The sequence below is a fragment of the Harpegnathos saltator genome, unplaced genomic scaffold, assembly GCF_003227715.2.
Source record: "Harpegnathos saltator strain DR-91 unplaced genomic scaffold, Hsal_v8.6 scaffold16, whole genome shotgun sequence".
Classification (NCBI taxonomy): domain Eukaryota; kingdom Metazoa; phylum Arthropoda; class Insecta; order Hymenoptera; family Formicidae; genus Harpegnathos; species Harpegnathos saltator.
In genome coordinates this window covers 607179-622576 of record NW_020229939.1, presented here as the reverse complement: position 1 = coordinate 622576, position 15398 = coordinate 607179, and the positions used below count along the sequence as shown (strand labels likewise).

Below are 15398 nucleotides of genomic sequence, written 5' to 3'. Positions count from 1 at the left end.
ATTATTGTAATTCTTTATTATATATATATATATATTTCACGTGGTCCGTGCTATTTTTATAAGTGAAATTATCAATGTAACAAAATGTATAGTACAACTCATACATGAAAGCTTTAGAAAAGTATATATATATATTATTTTTTAAATTGCTAACATACAATATACAAAGGAAAACACGACATATAGTTTTGTTAAAAACATGAATAGTTTGCTAACAAAAATGTGAATTATTTTTTATGCGATATTAACATAATAATTATAAATTCTTTGATCATATGTACGCATTTGTGAGATAAAATAAAATTTATTGTGAAATTTTTATATTATAATTATAAGTCGTAGAATATGTTGTGATATTATTATCTAATCAATTTCATTTTAAGGAATTGACTGATGAGTGACACAAATTGTTCCTTTATGTTTATAATATTAAACAAAATATATGGACATACTATTTATATCTGTTTATATATGTGTGTATAAACAATTTATTAGGAATAATTGAAGTTATTTAATAGGTAATACAACTATTTTAGGGTTGGTCAACTTTATATATGGATTTAACTTTTTCTCTTCTGAAAATAATTCAGTTTCACTGATATAATATTCTTGTAAAACATTTTCCACATTTTCTACTGATAACATGTTTATAACACCTGGAGGTACCCCAGATGTTGAAAACATATCACAATATGGTGCCAGACTACAATATTCTGAGTTACATAACACAATGACAGAATTGCCAGTAATTAAAGCTAATGTCATCTGCTGAAACAACATATGTAAGGTCTTTGCCTTAAGGGTGACAATACCGCGTGGTTTACGCATTATTGTTACTTCTAATCTTCCATTTTGAGGACATGTTATTGAATTTTCAAAGAAATATGAAGATTTCATCCATTTTGATATTATATCTGCCAGTTCAGATTTACTAAAAAAAGAGAAACTGTCAATTAACTATAATAATAATAATAGGAAATATAAAAAATTTCTTAATAATTTAACATACTTATTGCATTCTAATGTGGATGCCAATTTAGATAACACTTGTATTCTGGAATCAATAAATTTAGCACTCCAAATTTTGGCTCCTTTCTCAGCTGCATCAATACATCTTTTAATATCATCACTATATGCAATACATAAATAATAACAAGAAATTAATTATAAAAATTCAATGTATGAATATTATTAAATATATTCTATAATTATATATAATTAGAAGAATAAAATCAAGAAAAGTATATAAATTCATACCTAGTTGCGTTCGCCCATAGATTATCTTCATTTAACCAATATGTATCTTTTATAGGTTTTTGCCACATGCCATCATAAAACAGATTGTAGGACAAACATTTAGATACATTTGGTTTCATTATACTTGCAGATTTCTCTTGCACTATGAGACAATTAATCAATTTTGTTGGATATGGGAAGATTATGATACCACCATAGAAATCCATAAATGTATTGATAAATATAACATCTCTCTGAATGTTAAAAACAAATTAATTTAACGCTTGAAATAAATTGATAATATTGTGTTATACAATTTACATGACATACATTTAAAGATTTTGCTAAATTCTTTGCAGCTATAATATCTTCTGACCATATGGATGTCACACTTAACTTTTTCGATACATTAGAATCAAGTAACTCCTGCTTTGATCGAAATACACGGATAAACTGACATGATTTGTTTATAAATACATTCTTTGCTAATGGTTCCTGAATCCATACTGTATCGAAAACAAATTTTTCTAGTATATTAATAACTGCATGTAAATCTGAATCTTCTAAAATTATTGCTTCTTTGTACTGAACTGTAAAAATTTAAAGAATTTTGATTACAAAATAGAAAAAGATAAGAAAACATTTTTATTGTATTATATATTTTTTCTTACTTAAAGTTTGATTATATATTTTTTGTTCAAAATCCTCCAGGTTGGAATTTTGCCTAACAATAAAAAAAAATTATACATTTTTAAAACTAATGATAATATTGATCTGAAAATATTCTATCGTATTTAATTGAGAATAAATAAGAATCTGTTTTAAAAAATATGTTAGTGTAATTACAGAAGATTTTTTGATAAGAATGATTGCATCTTGGTATGTGTACATATATCAAAAAGCATAATTATTACTGCTATTACTTCCTCTTCTTCTTCTAAAACAACAAAATTATAAATAGACCTTATATACAAACATATTTTGTATTATATTCTTAAACAAAATAAAATATTATACAATAAACAATATATAAAACATAAGTATTTTTATATTATATTTTTTACTTACCAAGCTTATTAAGTTTGTTGATCATGAATTTCATACCATAATAGTTTAAATATTTAATAATAGTACTAACTATATCTACATCTTCATAAAGAGATTGGAAAAGAGGCAAATTCTTTTCTATTACATTTGCTGTTTCAAGAAACCTACAAATATAAATAAAACACACTAAAAATGATCACAAAATTCAAAGCAGCTTTTATTTGTGATGTTAAATATTTACCTTTTTGAAAAATTATCATTTTTTTGAAAAACTATTTTATTAGATAAATCATGTAATTCCGCTAATGCTATCTAAAACATAGTATGCATGCAATATTTTATCAATAATATAGATTAGAGGTTATGTTCGAAATATTAAAGTGAATCTTATAACTTATTAATATATTTATATTAATAATATATTAATATACTAATTATACTTATATACTTATTAATATACTAATATACTTATTAATATATTAATACACATATGTCGAATACATGTACTCACGTTTTCGTCGAATTCATTGTATTGTAGATCTTCATAATAATCGCTTATACTTTTATTCTTCATGATATATCAGCCTCAAAAATATGTAAAAATTGAAAAAGTATGTATGTAATTGATCGTTAGGTACGTTAGGTACGCAAGAACAAGTAAAGACTTCCTCAGTTTTGTTCTTACGAAGAGATACTTCGATTTGAGACGAAAAATGATTATATAAAATACACTACAGCTGATATCTTTACAAATGATAACAAAAAGATTAGGGATTAATTGCGATATCATACACAAAATGTATGCAACAAGTGTTCATGTCACAGAGACGACCATTTTCACTAGTGTAAATCTTTCTACGTAAAAATAATTTGTTACTTTTCTTGATACAATATTTTTACATACTGTTGTTCCTTATGATTTAGATGATAAAGAGTTTGTAGATAAGACTATAATTCGATTATTTATAAATTTATTAAATTATTTTTAAAATAATTTCTGATATTTCTAAATATTATATTGCACTTAAAACCATCTCTTTTGCCTCGATCAATTTTGCATCTAAAAATAAAAGGTACTTTGTATCAAGAAATATTAATGATCATTTCATTGGACACATCATCTTATGATAATCTGTGGCCAATAAAAACTCCGTCTATTATTGGAAAACACTTATATATGAACACTTATATATATGTTTAAACACTGGAAGAAAAAAATAAAGAAATACCGATTTTTAATACAGATACAGATGAAATAATAAGACACATATAAACAATTCGTTTTCTAAATCTAAAAATTTTACCGCTGTTAACATTCCACTGTAAAATATTCTAGACCGCAATAACTTTAATACTAACAATTCCCTAATTAAATAAAAATATACGAAAAAAATTCCTAGAGCAATCACATCGATAACAAATATAAACAATATATTTTCTGTCACTTTTCAGGCATCTTTTTCTATTATCCTACCTTGAAGTTAATTATATCACTTTGGAACATTCAAGATTTTGCAAACGAGATACAGATAACACAAAATGCCACGGCGATTTGGTGACTGTCCCTGACGTACAACTTTCAAATCTAACAGTATCAACCTGCGCGGTTTCGCGCAACCAACTTCAGGCGGTAATTTGAGTTCGTTAAAAACTTCATATATGGGCAACGAAGTGCTACGGTGATTTGGACATTCCTCGCGCGATTTCATCGGGGCAGCGTGATGTTTTTCGCAGAGTACGTGATTCTTATCGATTCGTCATGCGGGAACGCCGAAGAGAACGCGATTTCGCGGTGTATGCATACGCGCGCGGCACAACCACTCCGCGAAATAACCTAAATATCTCTCTGTCTTTCTTTAGCACGCGCGCGCGTGAACCTACGCGTTTCGACGCGTCGTCCATGAGGTTCAGCGTCTCATCTTGCTTTTTCAGATCGCGTATGCACTGCGTCCTTCTACATGATCGGCCATGAGTTCCTTTTAAGTTCCGGGACGCTATCAGACTCGCGTGGCCGACGCGGCCTCTCGTTCGTCGCAATCTAACACCATGGCACGCCGTGGAAAGCGAGACCTCAAACTTAACGTCTCCGATGAAACACCCGCGCCAGTGTATGTATAGAAGCGATGACATCTTTCTTGAATATTGAGACAGTGTTACAGTGTACTGTATGTTATGCTTTGTGCTTTGTGGTGAATTAAAAAATATAAATAATTCTCGGAAAAATAAGACCAATGTGTGCAGCATTGTGTTACATTGTGTGCAACGATATATGATTTATTCTGCTTGTTCAGAAGAAAATATGTATATCAGTTTTTTAAGTTTTCTTAAATCTCATGGATATTCTGTTTCAGGACGCCACCAAGGAATTTAGACAAACGGACTACTATTACTATTGATGATAAAACATTTGTTGTGGAAGCTGACGACTTGGAAACACTTTGTGTACTCGGCCGTGGAGCATATGGGATTGTTGATAAAATGCGACACAAGCAAAGTGGCACAATTATGGCAGTAAAGGTATTGTTACATATAAAATATGTAATATATGTATATTATATTTTGATATATGAAATCATATATAATTATCTCTATGTGCGATTAATTTCTATTTATATAATATTTATATAATAGAGAATAACTGCTACGGTTAACACACAAGAACAAAAGCGGCTGCTTATGGACCTAGATATTTCTATGCGTAGTTCAGCATGTTCCTACACAGTACAATTTTACGGAGCCTTATTTCGAGAGGGAGATGTATGGATATGCATGGAAGTAATGGATATGAGCCTTGATAAATTTTATATGAAAGTTTACAAACATGGCCGTGCTATTCCTGAAGATATTTTAGGAAAAGTGGCTTTTGCGGTATGTATACATTCACATATTCAATAATATTGTATATTAATGTGGTTATTTCTTGCATTTATCCACTTTATCTTAATATTTATTTGTATATTCGATTCTGAACTCTCTAATAAAAAAATATCCATATTGTTGTATTAATATTTGCAGGTAGTAAGTGCATTGCATTACCTCTATTCACAATTACGGGTAATTCACAGGGACGTTAAGCCTAGTAATATTCTAATCAATCGAAAAGGTGAAGTGAAGATTTGTGACTTTGGTATATCTGGTTATCTTGTGGATTCAGTTGCTAAGACTATCGATGCTGGTTGTAAACCATATATGGCTGTACGTAATCGTATATATAATTCTCATTGCGGAAATTTTACTTGTCTTGTCAATACATTCTCCACTATTGCCTTTTTTTGTAGCCAGAAAGGATAGATCCGTCGGGTAACCCGTCGCAGTACGACATCAGATCCGACGTCTGGTCATTAGGAATTTCCCTTGTTGAATTAGCCACGGGTAAATTTCCATACGAGTCGTGGGGTACACCATTCGAGCAACTGAAACAAGTGGTGAAAGACGAAGCTCCGAAGTTACCTGCTGACAAATTCTCCTCTTCGTTTGAGGAATTTATTAATAAGTGGTAAATGACAGCATATACATGGGGCAAAATTATTGCTTATCACTTGTGAATCTTATAGGTGATGTTTCTTCATCTATCTTTGTTCTGCTTTCAGTCTAATGAAAAATTACACTGCCCGTCCAAACTACAGTCAATTGTTGGAACTCAACTTTATCACGGAACACGCTCAGAAAGACATAAATGTGGCAGAATTTGTCGGAGAGATTCTAGACTTACCAGAAAACGAGCAGCCGGCATAGTGCATATTGTGCCAGTTAATCTAACTTGACCTGCAACTTCAATCTTAGCGAGACAGTCATTTAATTCCATCTTTTCATATGTAATTTATATTATCAAATTTTCCAATCATTGTACATTGAAGTGTAATGCACTTGAATGGTTATTCCTTTATTGATCATATTAATTTTTATTAATATTAATTGTATCGGTAATGATTTTTACCAGTAATTGTAGTGTCTCCGAGTTTGGTTTGAAAAATAACTATTTGCATCATTCTTCTAATCATACACTGAAGTAAATCATACAAAATAGTAAGTAGATGTTTTTATATGATATAGCAATATAGTTAGCATTTGTCATATTGATAAAAAGTGGATAGATAAAATCTTTACAACAGTCTCATTAATATATACATTTTTACGAATATAAATTAGGAGACCAAGATGAAGTTGAATATTGAAAAATGGCACGGCATATATAATCAAATATCCATAATCAAAATTATGTCTGAAATATAATCCGATCTACGGATTGTCAGTTCAATGTAATAAAATTTACATTAATAGTAGATATTAAAGTTTGAATTATATGTGCATAGTGTAGAATTAATATTATACACGGTAGAAATCTCGTAGAAGAGTTCTCGATTTCTTTTTATATATGATTTAGAACTATTATGTATAATCAAATTGATCTTAAATAAACGATCATTTAAATGGCCTCGATATGTATAACAAATTCAGTTATTTTAAATAAAAAGGTTACCAGAGAGATTTGCTGTTCTAACAAAATATATTTGTTATATTTTACATACTTTCCTATAAAAATTCCTAACTTATTAACAAGTAATAGATAGACTAGTATAATTTATGCAAAATGTACGCCTTCTGCATTGAATGCATGTAAAAGCCTGAAAAAAATACATATTTATTAATTTCAATATATCCTAACTTGTACAAACTATCAAGTTATTGTAAGTTTAAATAATCAAATGTAGTCTACTGCACAAAAGCAATGTATAATGCATGAATAATTCCATTAACTTGTTTTTCATACTTGATAAAATCAGGTATGTCCATAGTCCTGGCTCGTTTGTTTTCTGCTTTTGTTTTTTTTAAAATGTGGTCTGCCAATTGTTTGATATCAAAATTGTCTGGGAAAACCTATGTATCAATTGATAAATAATAAATAATAAACAATGATAGACATTTAAATTTTGTATGTTATACAATTTTTATTTTCATAGCAATCAAACTTACCTTGTTATTCAAAGAACAATGAATCTTATAATTCTTTTCCAACATAGTGGTAACTGTGTTTTGCTTGAAGGCTGCAGAGAGAGTCTTATTTTTTCTGAGAAATGCAATTCTTGTCAGACTATCCCATTCTTGATAATTGATCGGTGGTGATGGATTTCTTGGCTCAATTCTTACTACATTTGATTCTACCTTAGGTGGAGGCTTAAAATTATTCTTTCCGACTTTCATCAGCATATCTACTCGTGCCAATAATTGTGTGTTAATGCTCAAGCGACAATACAATTTGTCACCAGGTTTAGCTACCAAACGCTCTGCAAATTCTCTTTGAAACATAAGTACAGCACATCTGTAAAAAATCATGTGCATATCAGCTCCTTTATATTATATATACATTAAAAAATAACAAGGTCCATTTAAAAATGTAATAAAGTGTTATATGATTTAAAAATTAATAAACATTAATTTAAAGGTAGAATTAAGTATTAGTAACATTAATATTGTCTCTTTTTGGAGTTTTACTATATCTTTTCATATCTTTCAATTACCTGAATAATGGTCTGTGCAAAAGTAGTTTGAACACTAACGGCGACGATATCTGATATGGTATGTTAGCAACACACAAATCAAAAAAGGGTAAATCTGACTTTAATACATCTCCAACCATTATTTCTAATTTTGGCTGATACAGTGTTCCTTGAACACGTTTTTGTAATTCCGCTACTAATCTTGGATCTACTTCGTATGCTATAACTTTTTTTGCTTTTTCTAGCAGTTTTATCGTCATATTACCTGTACCAGGACCAACTTCCAATATAACATCGGTTGGCCTGAGTGCAGCTTTTTCTACCATATTTTGTATGATTAACGGATTCTTCAAAATGTGTTGACCAAAATCCTTATTAAACAAGATACCTGTGCGTTACGAAAAGAATGAAGCAAATTAAACATGTAAAATATATTTTGTATAAAAATTCGATATATAAACTAAACGCAGGGTTATTCTCAAGTTGATCTATTAATAAATTTTAACCTTGTCTAGCTACTTCTTTGTGAACACGAGCCGTAACTTGCGTACGAACTTTCGGCATTGTGTTTATTTAAAAATCAAAATGTATGTATTTAAACGAATATATGTACACATCAAGTAGGAACAAGCAGGAACGTTTAAATAGCAACCACATGGCACGAGTAACAATACAGCGCACACATGAAACCAGACGCGCCACGCCGTATGTATGTATTTTGTACACACTCATTCATTCATTCAATAAATGGCTGTGCGCTGGAAATGTATGTATACACTTTGGCTAGTTATTTTATAGATGCATACGCGATTTTGCATCGAATCCTAGTGACATCTACAGGGTATTAGCACAGAAAGAAGATCAAACGTCACAGTGAGCGTCCTTAATTGGGTGCATTCAGTACTCCAACCGTTCACTGAGCACACAATGAGCTTTTACATTTGATTGGTATATTCTTTTAGCTTTAAATATATACACCAATCAGGTGCAAAAGCTCACTTAGCGCTCAGTGAGCGGTTGTAGTACTAGCCGCGTTCAGTAGAACAAAGTGATCAGAGAGCGCTTAGTGATTATTGTTTGTGATTGGAGCATTTTTATAGATTCTTCATAGACCCAAAAGTCTTTACCAATCAGGAGCGAGATTCAATGGAAAATGTAGTAATGTTGTCCAACTGTTGAGTCTGCTGAATGCAGCCATTGGCCGCGTTCAATAGAACAAAGTGATCAGAGAGAGCTTAGTGGTTATCGTCTGTGATTGGAGCATTCTGTTAGATTCTTCGTAGAGCCAGAAGTATTTACCAATCAGGAGCGAGATTCAGTGGAAAATCTAGTAATGTTGTCCAACTGTTGAGTCTGCTGAATGCAGCCAACGTCTTTTCTAGGGGAAATGGAATTTCCGATCGGAATCGATTCCAACGCGTTCCATGATAGGTACCCAGATATCCAATAAAAAGATCTGTATTCTACAGATTATTCCAAAAGAAATTTTCTCACTGGACATCGGATGCGTTTTGAGATGCATCAAGAAAGAAGTGTCCCAGACTTCTTTGCGAATGAGTATAAGCAGAGAGGAATATGAGAGTGGCCAACACGGCGTTTTCGGCGACACCGACTTTCTGTATTGTGAAAGGGTGCCATCTGCATCCATTTTGAGAGGGGAATTATGATGCTACATCTACTTTTAGGTTTCGGCGGTAAAACCTATATGTACTGGCAGTCCGTACTACATCCATTTTCAGGCGGTTTATGTCCATGCTACAACCATAATAGCGTACTTGACAAACACGGTCGCGCACATTGTTAATATCTCCGCTTCTATTGGGAATTGAAAGTCGAGCTTTATGATGAGAATAGGATAGATATTGGACCATATTGTGATAAAAGCCTGTCCCTGCACCTTGAACCGTTTAGGAGACAAAGGCCCGTTCCTGTATCTTTAACCGTTTAGGAGATATCGAAGGTTAAAGTTTTAAATTGTACTTTTAATATCTCCGTTTCTACTGCGAATTAAGAGTCGAGCTTTATGGTGAGAATAGTGTTGATATAGGACTATATTGTGGTAAAAGCGCATTCCTGTATATTGAGCCGTTTAGGAAATATCGAAGGTAAAATTTTTAATTTTTATGTTCATATCTCCTTTCCTATTGCAAATTGAGAGTCGAGCTTCATCGTGAGAATAGGGTTGATAAAGGACTATATTGTAGCAAAAAAAACATGCCTGTATCTTGAGCCGTCTAGGAGATATCGAAGGTTAAAGTTTTTCAACATGTACCGCTAATATCTCCGCTTCCACTGAGAATTGAGAGTCAGCATTTAGGGTGAAAATAGGAGTGACATAGGACCATATTGCGGCAAAAAAGCAGGCCTGTATTTTAACCATTTAGGAGATATCGAAAGTTAAAGTTTTTCAAATTGAATCGTTAATATCTCCGCTTCTACTGGGAATTGAGAGACGAGATTTGTGGTGAGCATAGGGTAGATACAGGACAATATTGTAGTAAAAAACGTGCCTATATCTTAAGCGGTTTAGAAGATATCGAAAGCTAAAGTATTACAATTTGTTCCATTGATATCTCCGCTTCAACTGGGAGTTAAGAGTAGAAATTTCTGGTGGGCTGTAGGGTTTTTACAGCACTATATTTTGGTGAAAGAAACAGGCCTGTATCTCCAACCGTTTAGGAGATATCGAAGGTTACAGTTTTCCAACCTTTCTCCGTTGATATCTCCGCTTCTACTGGGAGCAGAGAGTCGTCATTTACGGCAAAATGTAGGGTTTTGAGAGGACTTTAATTTGGTGCCAGAAACAGGCCTGTATCTCTAACCGTTTAGGAGATATCGAAGGTTAAAGTTTTCCAACCTTTCTCCGTTGATATCTCCGCTTCTACTGGGAGCAGAGAGTCGTCATTTACGGCAAAATGTAGGGTTTAGAGAGGACTTTAATTTGGTGCCAGAAACAAGCCTGTATCTCTAACCGTTTAAGAGATATCGAAGGTTAAAGTTTTCCAACCTTTCTCCGTTGATATCTCCGCTTCTACTGGGAGCAGAGAGTCGTCATTTACGGCAAAATGTAGGGTTTTGAGAGGACTTTAATTTGGTGCCAGAAACAGGCCTGTATCTCTAACCGTTTAGGAGGTATCGAAGGTTAAAGTTTTCCAACCTTTCTCCGTTGATATCTCCGCTTCTACTGGGAGCAGAGAGTCGTCATTTACGGCAAAATGTAGGGTTTTGAGAGGACTTTAATTTGGTGCCAGAAACAGGCCTGTATCTCTAACCGTTTAGGAGGTATCGAAGGTTAAAGTTTTCCAACCTTTCTCCGTTGATATCTCCGCTTCTACTGGGAGCAGAGAGTCGTCATTTACGGCAAAATGTAGGGTTTTGAGAGGACTTTAATTTGGTGCCAGAAACAGGCCTGTATCTCTAACCGTTTAGGAGATATCGAAGGTTAAAGTTTTCCAACCTTTCTCCGTTGATATATCCGCTTCTACTGGGAGCAGAGAGTCGTCATTTACGGCAAAATGTAGGGTTTTGAGAGGACTTTAATTTGGTGCCAGAAACAGGCCTGTATCTCTAACCGTTTAGGAGATATCGAAGGTTAAAGTTTTCCAACCTTTCTCCGTTGATATCTCCGCTTCTACTGGGAGCACAGAGTCGTCAATTACGGCAAAATGTAGGGTTTAGAGAGGACTTTAATTTGGTGCCAGAAACAGGCCTGTATCTCTAACCGTTTAGGAGGTATCGAAGGTTAAAGTTTTCCAACATTCTCCGTTGATATCTCCGCTTCTACTGGGAGCAGAGAGATTTCATTTACGGCAAAATGTAGGGTTTTGAGAGGACTTTAATTTGGTGCCAGAAACAGGCCAGTATCTCTAACCGTTTAGGAGATATCGAAGGTTAAAGTTTTCCAACCTTTCTCCGTTGATATCTCCACTTCTACTGGGAGCAGAGAGTCGTCATTTACGGCAAAATGTAGGGTTTTGAGAAGACTTTAATTTGGTGCCAGAAACAGGCCTGTATCTCTAACCGTTTAGGAGATATCGGAGGTTAAAATTTTCCAACCTTTCTCCGTTGATATCTCCGCTTCTACTGGGAGTAGAGAGTCGTCATTTACGGCAAAATGTAGGGTTTTGAGAGGACTACATTTTGGTGCCAGAAACAGGCCTGTATCTCTAACCGTTTAGGAGATATCGAAGGTTAAAGTTTTCCAACATTTCTCCGTTGATATCTCCGCTTCTACTGGGAGCAGAGAGACGTCATTTACGGCAAAATGTAGGGTTTTGAGAGGACTTTAATTTGGTGCCAGAAACAGGCCTGTATCTCTAACCGTTTAGGAGATATCGAAGGTTAAAGTTTTCCAACCTTTCTCCGTTGATATCTCCGCTTCTACTGGGAGCAGAGAGTCGTCATTTACGGCAAAATGTAGGGTTTTGAGAGGACTTTAATTTGGTGCCAGAAACAGGCCTGCATCTCTAACCGTTTAGGAGATATCGAAGGTTAAAGTTTTCCAACCTTTCTCCGTTGATATCTCCGCTTCTACTGGGAGCAGAGATTCGTCATTTACGGCAAAATGTAGGGTTTAGAGAGGACTTTAATTTGGTGCCAGAAACAAGCCTGTATCTCTAACCGTTTAAGAGATATCGAAGGTTAAAGTTTTCCAACCTTTCTCCGTTGATATCTCCGCTTCTACTGAGAGCAGAGAGTCGTCATTTACGGCAAAATGTAGGGTTTTGAGAGGACTTTAATTTGGTGCCAGAAACAGGCCTGTATCTCTAACCGTTTAGGAGGTATCGAAGGTTAAAGTTTTCCAACCTTTCTCCGTTGATATCTCCGCTTCTACTAGGAGCAGAGAGTCGTCATTTACGGCAAAATGTAGGGTTTTGAGAGGATTTTAATTTGGTGCCAGAAACAGGCCTGTATCTCTAACCGTTTAGGAGATATCGAAGGTTAAAGTTTTCCAAGCTTTCTCCGTTGATATCTCCGCTTCTACTGGGAGCAGAGAGTCGTCATTTACGGCAAAATGTAGGGTTTAGAGAGGACTTTAATTTGGTGCCAGAAACAGGCCTGTATCTCTAACCGTTTAGGAGATATCGAAGGTTAAAATTTTCCAACCTTTCTCCGTTGATATCTCCGCTTCTACTGGGAGCAGAGAGTCGTCATTTACGGCAAAATGTAGGGTTTTGAGAGGATTTTAATTTGGTGCCAGAACCAGGCCTGTATCTCTAACCGTTTAGGAGATATCGAAGGTTAAAGTTTTCCAACCTTTCTCCGTTGATATCTCCGCTTCTACTGGGAGCAGAGAGTCGTCATTTACGGCAAAATGTAGGGTTTTGAGAGGACTTTAATTTGGTGCCAGAAACAGGCCTGTATCTCTAACCGTTTAGGAGATATCGAAGGTTAAAGTTTTCCAACCTTTCTCCGTTGATATCTCCGCTTCTACTGGGAGCACAGAGTCGTCAATTACGGCAAAATGTAGGGTTTAGAGAGGACTTTAATTTGGTGCCAGAAACAGGCCTGTATCTCTAACCGTTTAGGAGGTATCGAAGGTTAAAGTTTTCCAACATTCTCCGTTGATATCTCCGCTTCTACTGGGAGCAGAGAGACGTCATTTACGGCAAAATGTAGGGTTTTGAGAGGACTTTAATTTGGTGCCAGAAACAGGCCTGTATCTCTAACCGTTTAGGAGATATCGAAGGTTAAAGTTTTCCAACCTTTCTCCGTTGATATCTCCGCTTCTACTGGGAGCAGAGAGTCGTCATTTACGGCAAAATGTAGGGTTTTGAGAGGACTTTAATTTTGTGCCAGAAACAGGCCTGTATCTCTAACCGTTTAGGAGATATCGAAGGTTACAGTTTTCCAACCTTTCTCCGTTGATATCTCCGCTTCTACTGGGAGCAGAGAGTCGTCATTTACGGCAAAATGTAGGGTTTTGAGAGGACTTTAATTTGGTGCCAGAAACAGGCCTGCATCTCTAACCGTTTAGGAGATATCGAAGGTTAAAGTTTTCCAACCTTTCTCCGTTGATATCTCCGCTTCTACTGGGAGTAGAGAGTCGTCATTTACGGGAAAATGTAGGGTTTTTAGATTACTACATTTTGGTGCAAGAAACAGGCCTGTATCTCTAGCCGTTTAGGAGATATCGAAGGTTAAAATTTTCCAACTTGTACCTTTGATATGTCCGCTTCTACTGGGAATTGAGAGTGGAAATTTATGGTAAAATTAAGGTTGGTGTAGGACTACATTGTGGCAAGAGCGCGTTCCTGTATCTTGAACCGTTTAGGAGATATAGTAAGATAAAGTGTTTAACTTGTGATGTTAATATCTCCGTTTCTGCTGTGGATTGAAAGTCGAGCTTTATGGTCAAAGTAGGGTTGATATAGAACTATATTGCAAAAGGTCGTTCCTGTATCTTGAGTCCTTTAGGAGATATCGAAGGTTAAATATGCTATCGATGAGGTTCGCTTATAACTTCCATTTATCTCAAGTGCGCTTCTCGGGAACATTCCGTTCGAGAGGTTAGTTCGCGATAAAAAGTTTCTTGCGATCTGAGGCCGCTGTTGTTTAAAGTTAAATTGCAGCAACAGTATTGTTATCGGGCAACCCTGAGACCGGCTGCTAACATCCATTTGTAACGTCTGCCGCGCCTTTGCGATTACCGATAAATTCAGTTTTCTTGATTGCTCGCGCGATTTCAAGTGGCCATAATATATGGCGAGAATACATGGCAATATGGGAATAATATATGGTAATAATATACAGCAACAATATATGGCAACAATATATGGCAACAATATATGGGAACAATATATGGGAACAATATATGGCAATAATATAGGACAATAATTCATGGAATATATTTTTCGTTACAAGAGTCAATGCAAATTTGCGGCATGCACAATGTAATAATAAAAGTAATAATAAAGTAATAATAAAAGTTCTTTCTGCGAGCTTTGAGTCAGACACTCACCAATGATGATATTGATGATGTCCTGTTGCATCCAACCAGATCCACCAATGTCCGCCCATGTCCGCTGCCGCTCTCCATGTCGCGCAACATCCATCTTGCAGCTCGTCCCACGGTGATTGCTACACTTTCATCACACTTCCGCGACGCGGTTGATACGCGGTATTAGAACGGCGATATTTACATCAATTAACGAACGTTTTACTCGCCATCGGTGGAAACTTTTTGCGCGCTGCGAAACGGACTCTATAAACTCGATCGGCGAGGAGTAAGAACCGTGTGAAAATTTATTGACTCGTCCAACGGATTTTTACGGTGCTTTTCGCGATTGCGTCTGAAAAGTCGCGAAAATGTGGGATTATCGATATTTACGAGTGAAATATTCGCAACGCGAATGCACGCGAGGAAAGATTAGACAATCAGAAACCGGTCCCCCTTAGGGAGCGCAAAGAGAGAGGAGCGGGGCAAAGTTTTCACGCATTATAGCTCTGTCACGACGAAGCTTACGTTCGCGATACTTTGGCGAAATGAGAATTTAAGTTTTCTTTGTTAGCAACGCGAGTAAAAACGCGTATACTGACAACCGCGGTCACGATATTCAAAGGCACGCGAGCGAGGATACCTCAAGCTCGGCGTGCGCTAGCGCAATTTCTACGCGC

The 15398-nt window shown here is 35.1% G+C and overlaps 3 protein-coding genes across 6 annotated transcripts; 1 reads left to right on the top strand and 2 right to left on the bottom strand.

Moving 5' to 3' along the window:
- Positions 1 to 472: 472 nt before the first annotated feature.
- LOC105192421 (uncharacterized) lies at positions 473 to 3815 on the bottom strand. The gene is made up of 10 exons (XM_011156561.3): positions 3758 to 3815; positions 2795 to 2868; positions 2525 to 2595; positions 2305 to 2447; positions 2083 to 2173; positions 1908 to 1960; positions 1567 to 1826; positions 1258 to 1490; positions 1010 to 1129; positions 473 to 931 (listed from the first exon to the last, which is right to left on the bottom strand). Exons 2-10 carry the CDS (start codon positions 2855 to 2857, stop codon positions 508 to 510), a joined length of 1458 nt encoding a protein of 485 aa, XP_011154863.2. The 5' UTR covers positions 2858 to 2868; positions 3758 to 3815; the 3' UTR covers positions 473 to 507.
- lic (dual specificity mitogen-activated protein kinase kinase lic) lies at positions 3793 to 6064 on the top strand. Of its 3 annotated transcripts, none has more exons than XM_011156563.3 (7): positions 3793 to 3913; positions 4216 to 4391; positions 4635 to 4800; positions 4915 to 5151; positions 5299 to 5478; positions 5562 to 5779; positions 5874 to 6064. In XM_011156563.3, exons 2-7 carry the CDS (start codon positions 4330 to 4332, stop codon positions 6016 to 6018), a joined length of 1008 nt encoding a protein of 335 aa, XP_011154865.1. In that variant the 5' UTR covers positions 3793 to 3913; positions 4216 to 4329; the 3' UTR covers positions 6019 to 6064. The 3 variants fall into 3 exon arrangements, with proteins under 3 accessions (XP_011154865.1, XP_011154864.1, XP_019701220.1); XM_011156562.3 differs by having other exon boundaries at positions 3856 to 4018; XM_019845661.2 differs by lacking the exon at positions 3793 to 3913 and having other exon boundaries at positions 4153 to 4391.
- On the bottom strand, positions 6033 to 8540 carry LOC105192424 (probable dimethyladenosine transferase). 2 transcript variants are annotated; one of them, XR_003112576.1, is made up of 5 exons: positions 8288 to 8540; positions 7803 to 8169; positions 7258 to 7603; positions 7055 to 7151; positions 6033 to 6908 (listed from the first exon to the last, which is right to left on the bottom strand). XR_003112576.1 is itself a non-coding variant. In XM_011156564.3 (5 exons), exons 1-5 carry the CDS (start codon positions 8343 to 8345, stop codon positions 6866 to 6868), a joined length of 921 nt encoding a protein of 306 aa, XP_011154866.1. In that variant the 5' UTR covers positions 8346 to 8540; the 3' UTR covers positions 6033 to 6865. The 2 variants fall into 2 exon arrangements, 1 of the variants encoding a protein (XP_011154866.1); XM_011156564.3 differs by having other exon boundaries at positions 7055 to 7161.
- Positions 8541 to 15398: the final 6858 nt, after the last annotated feature.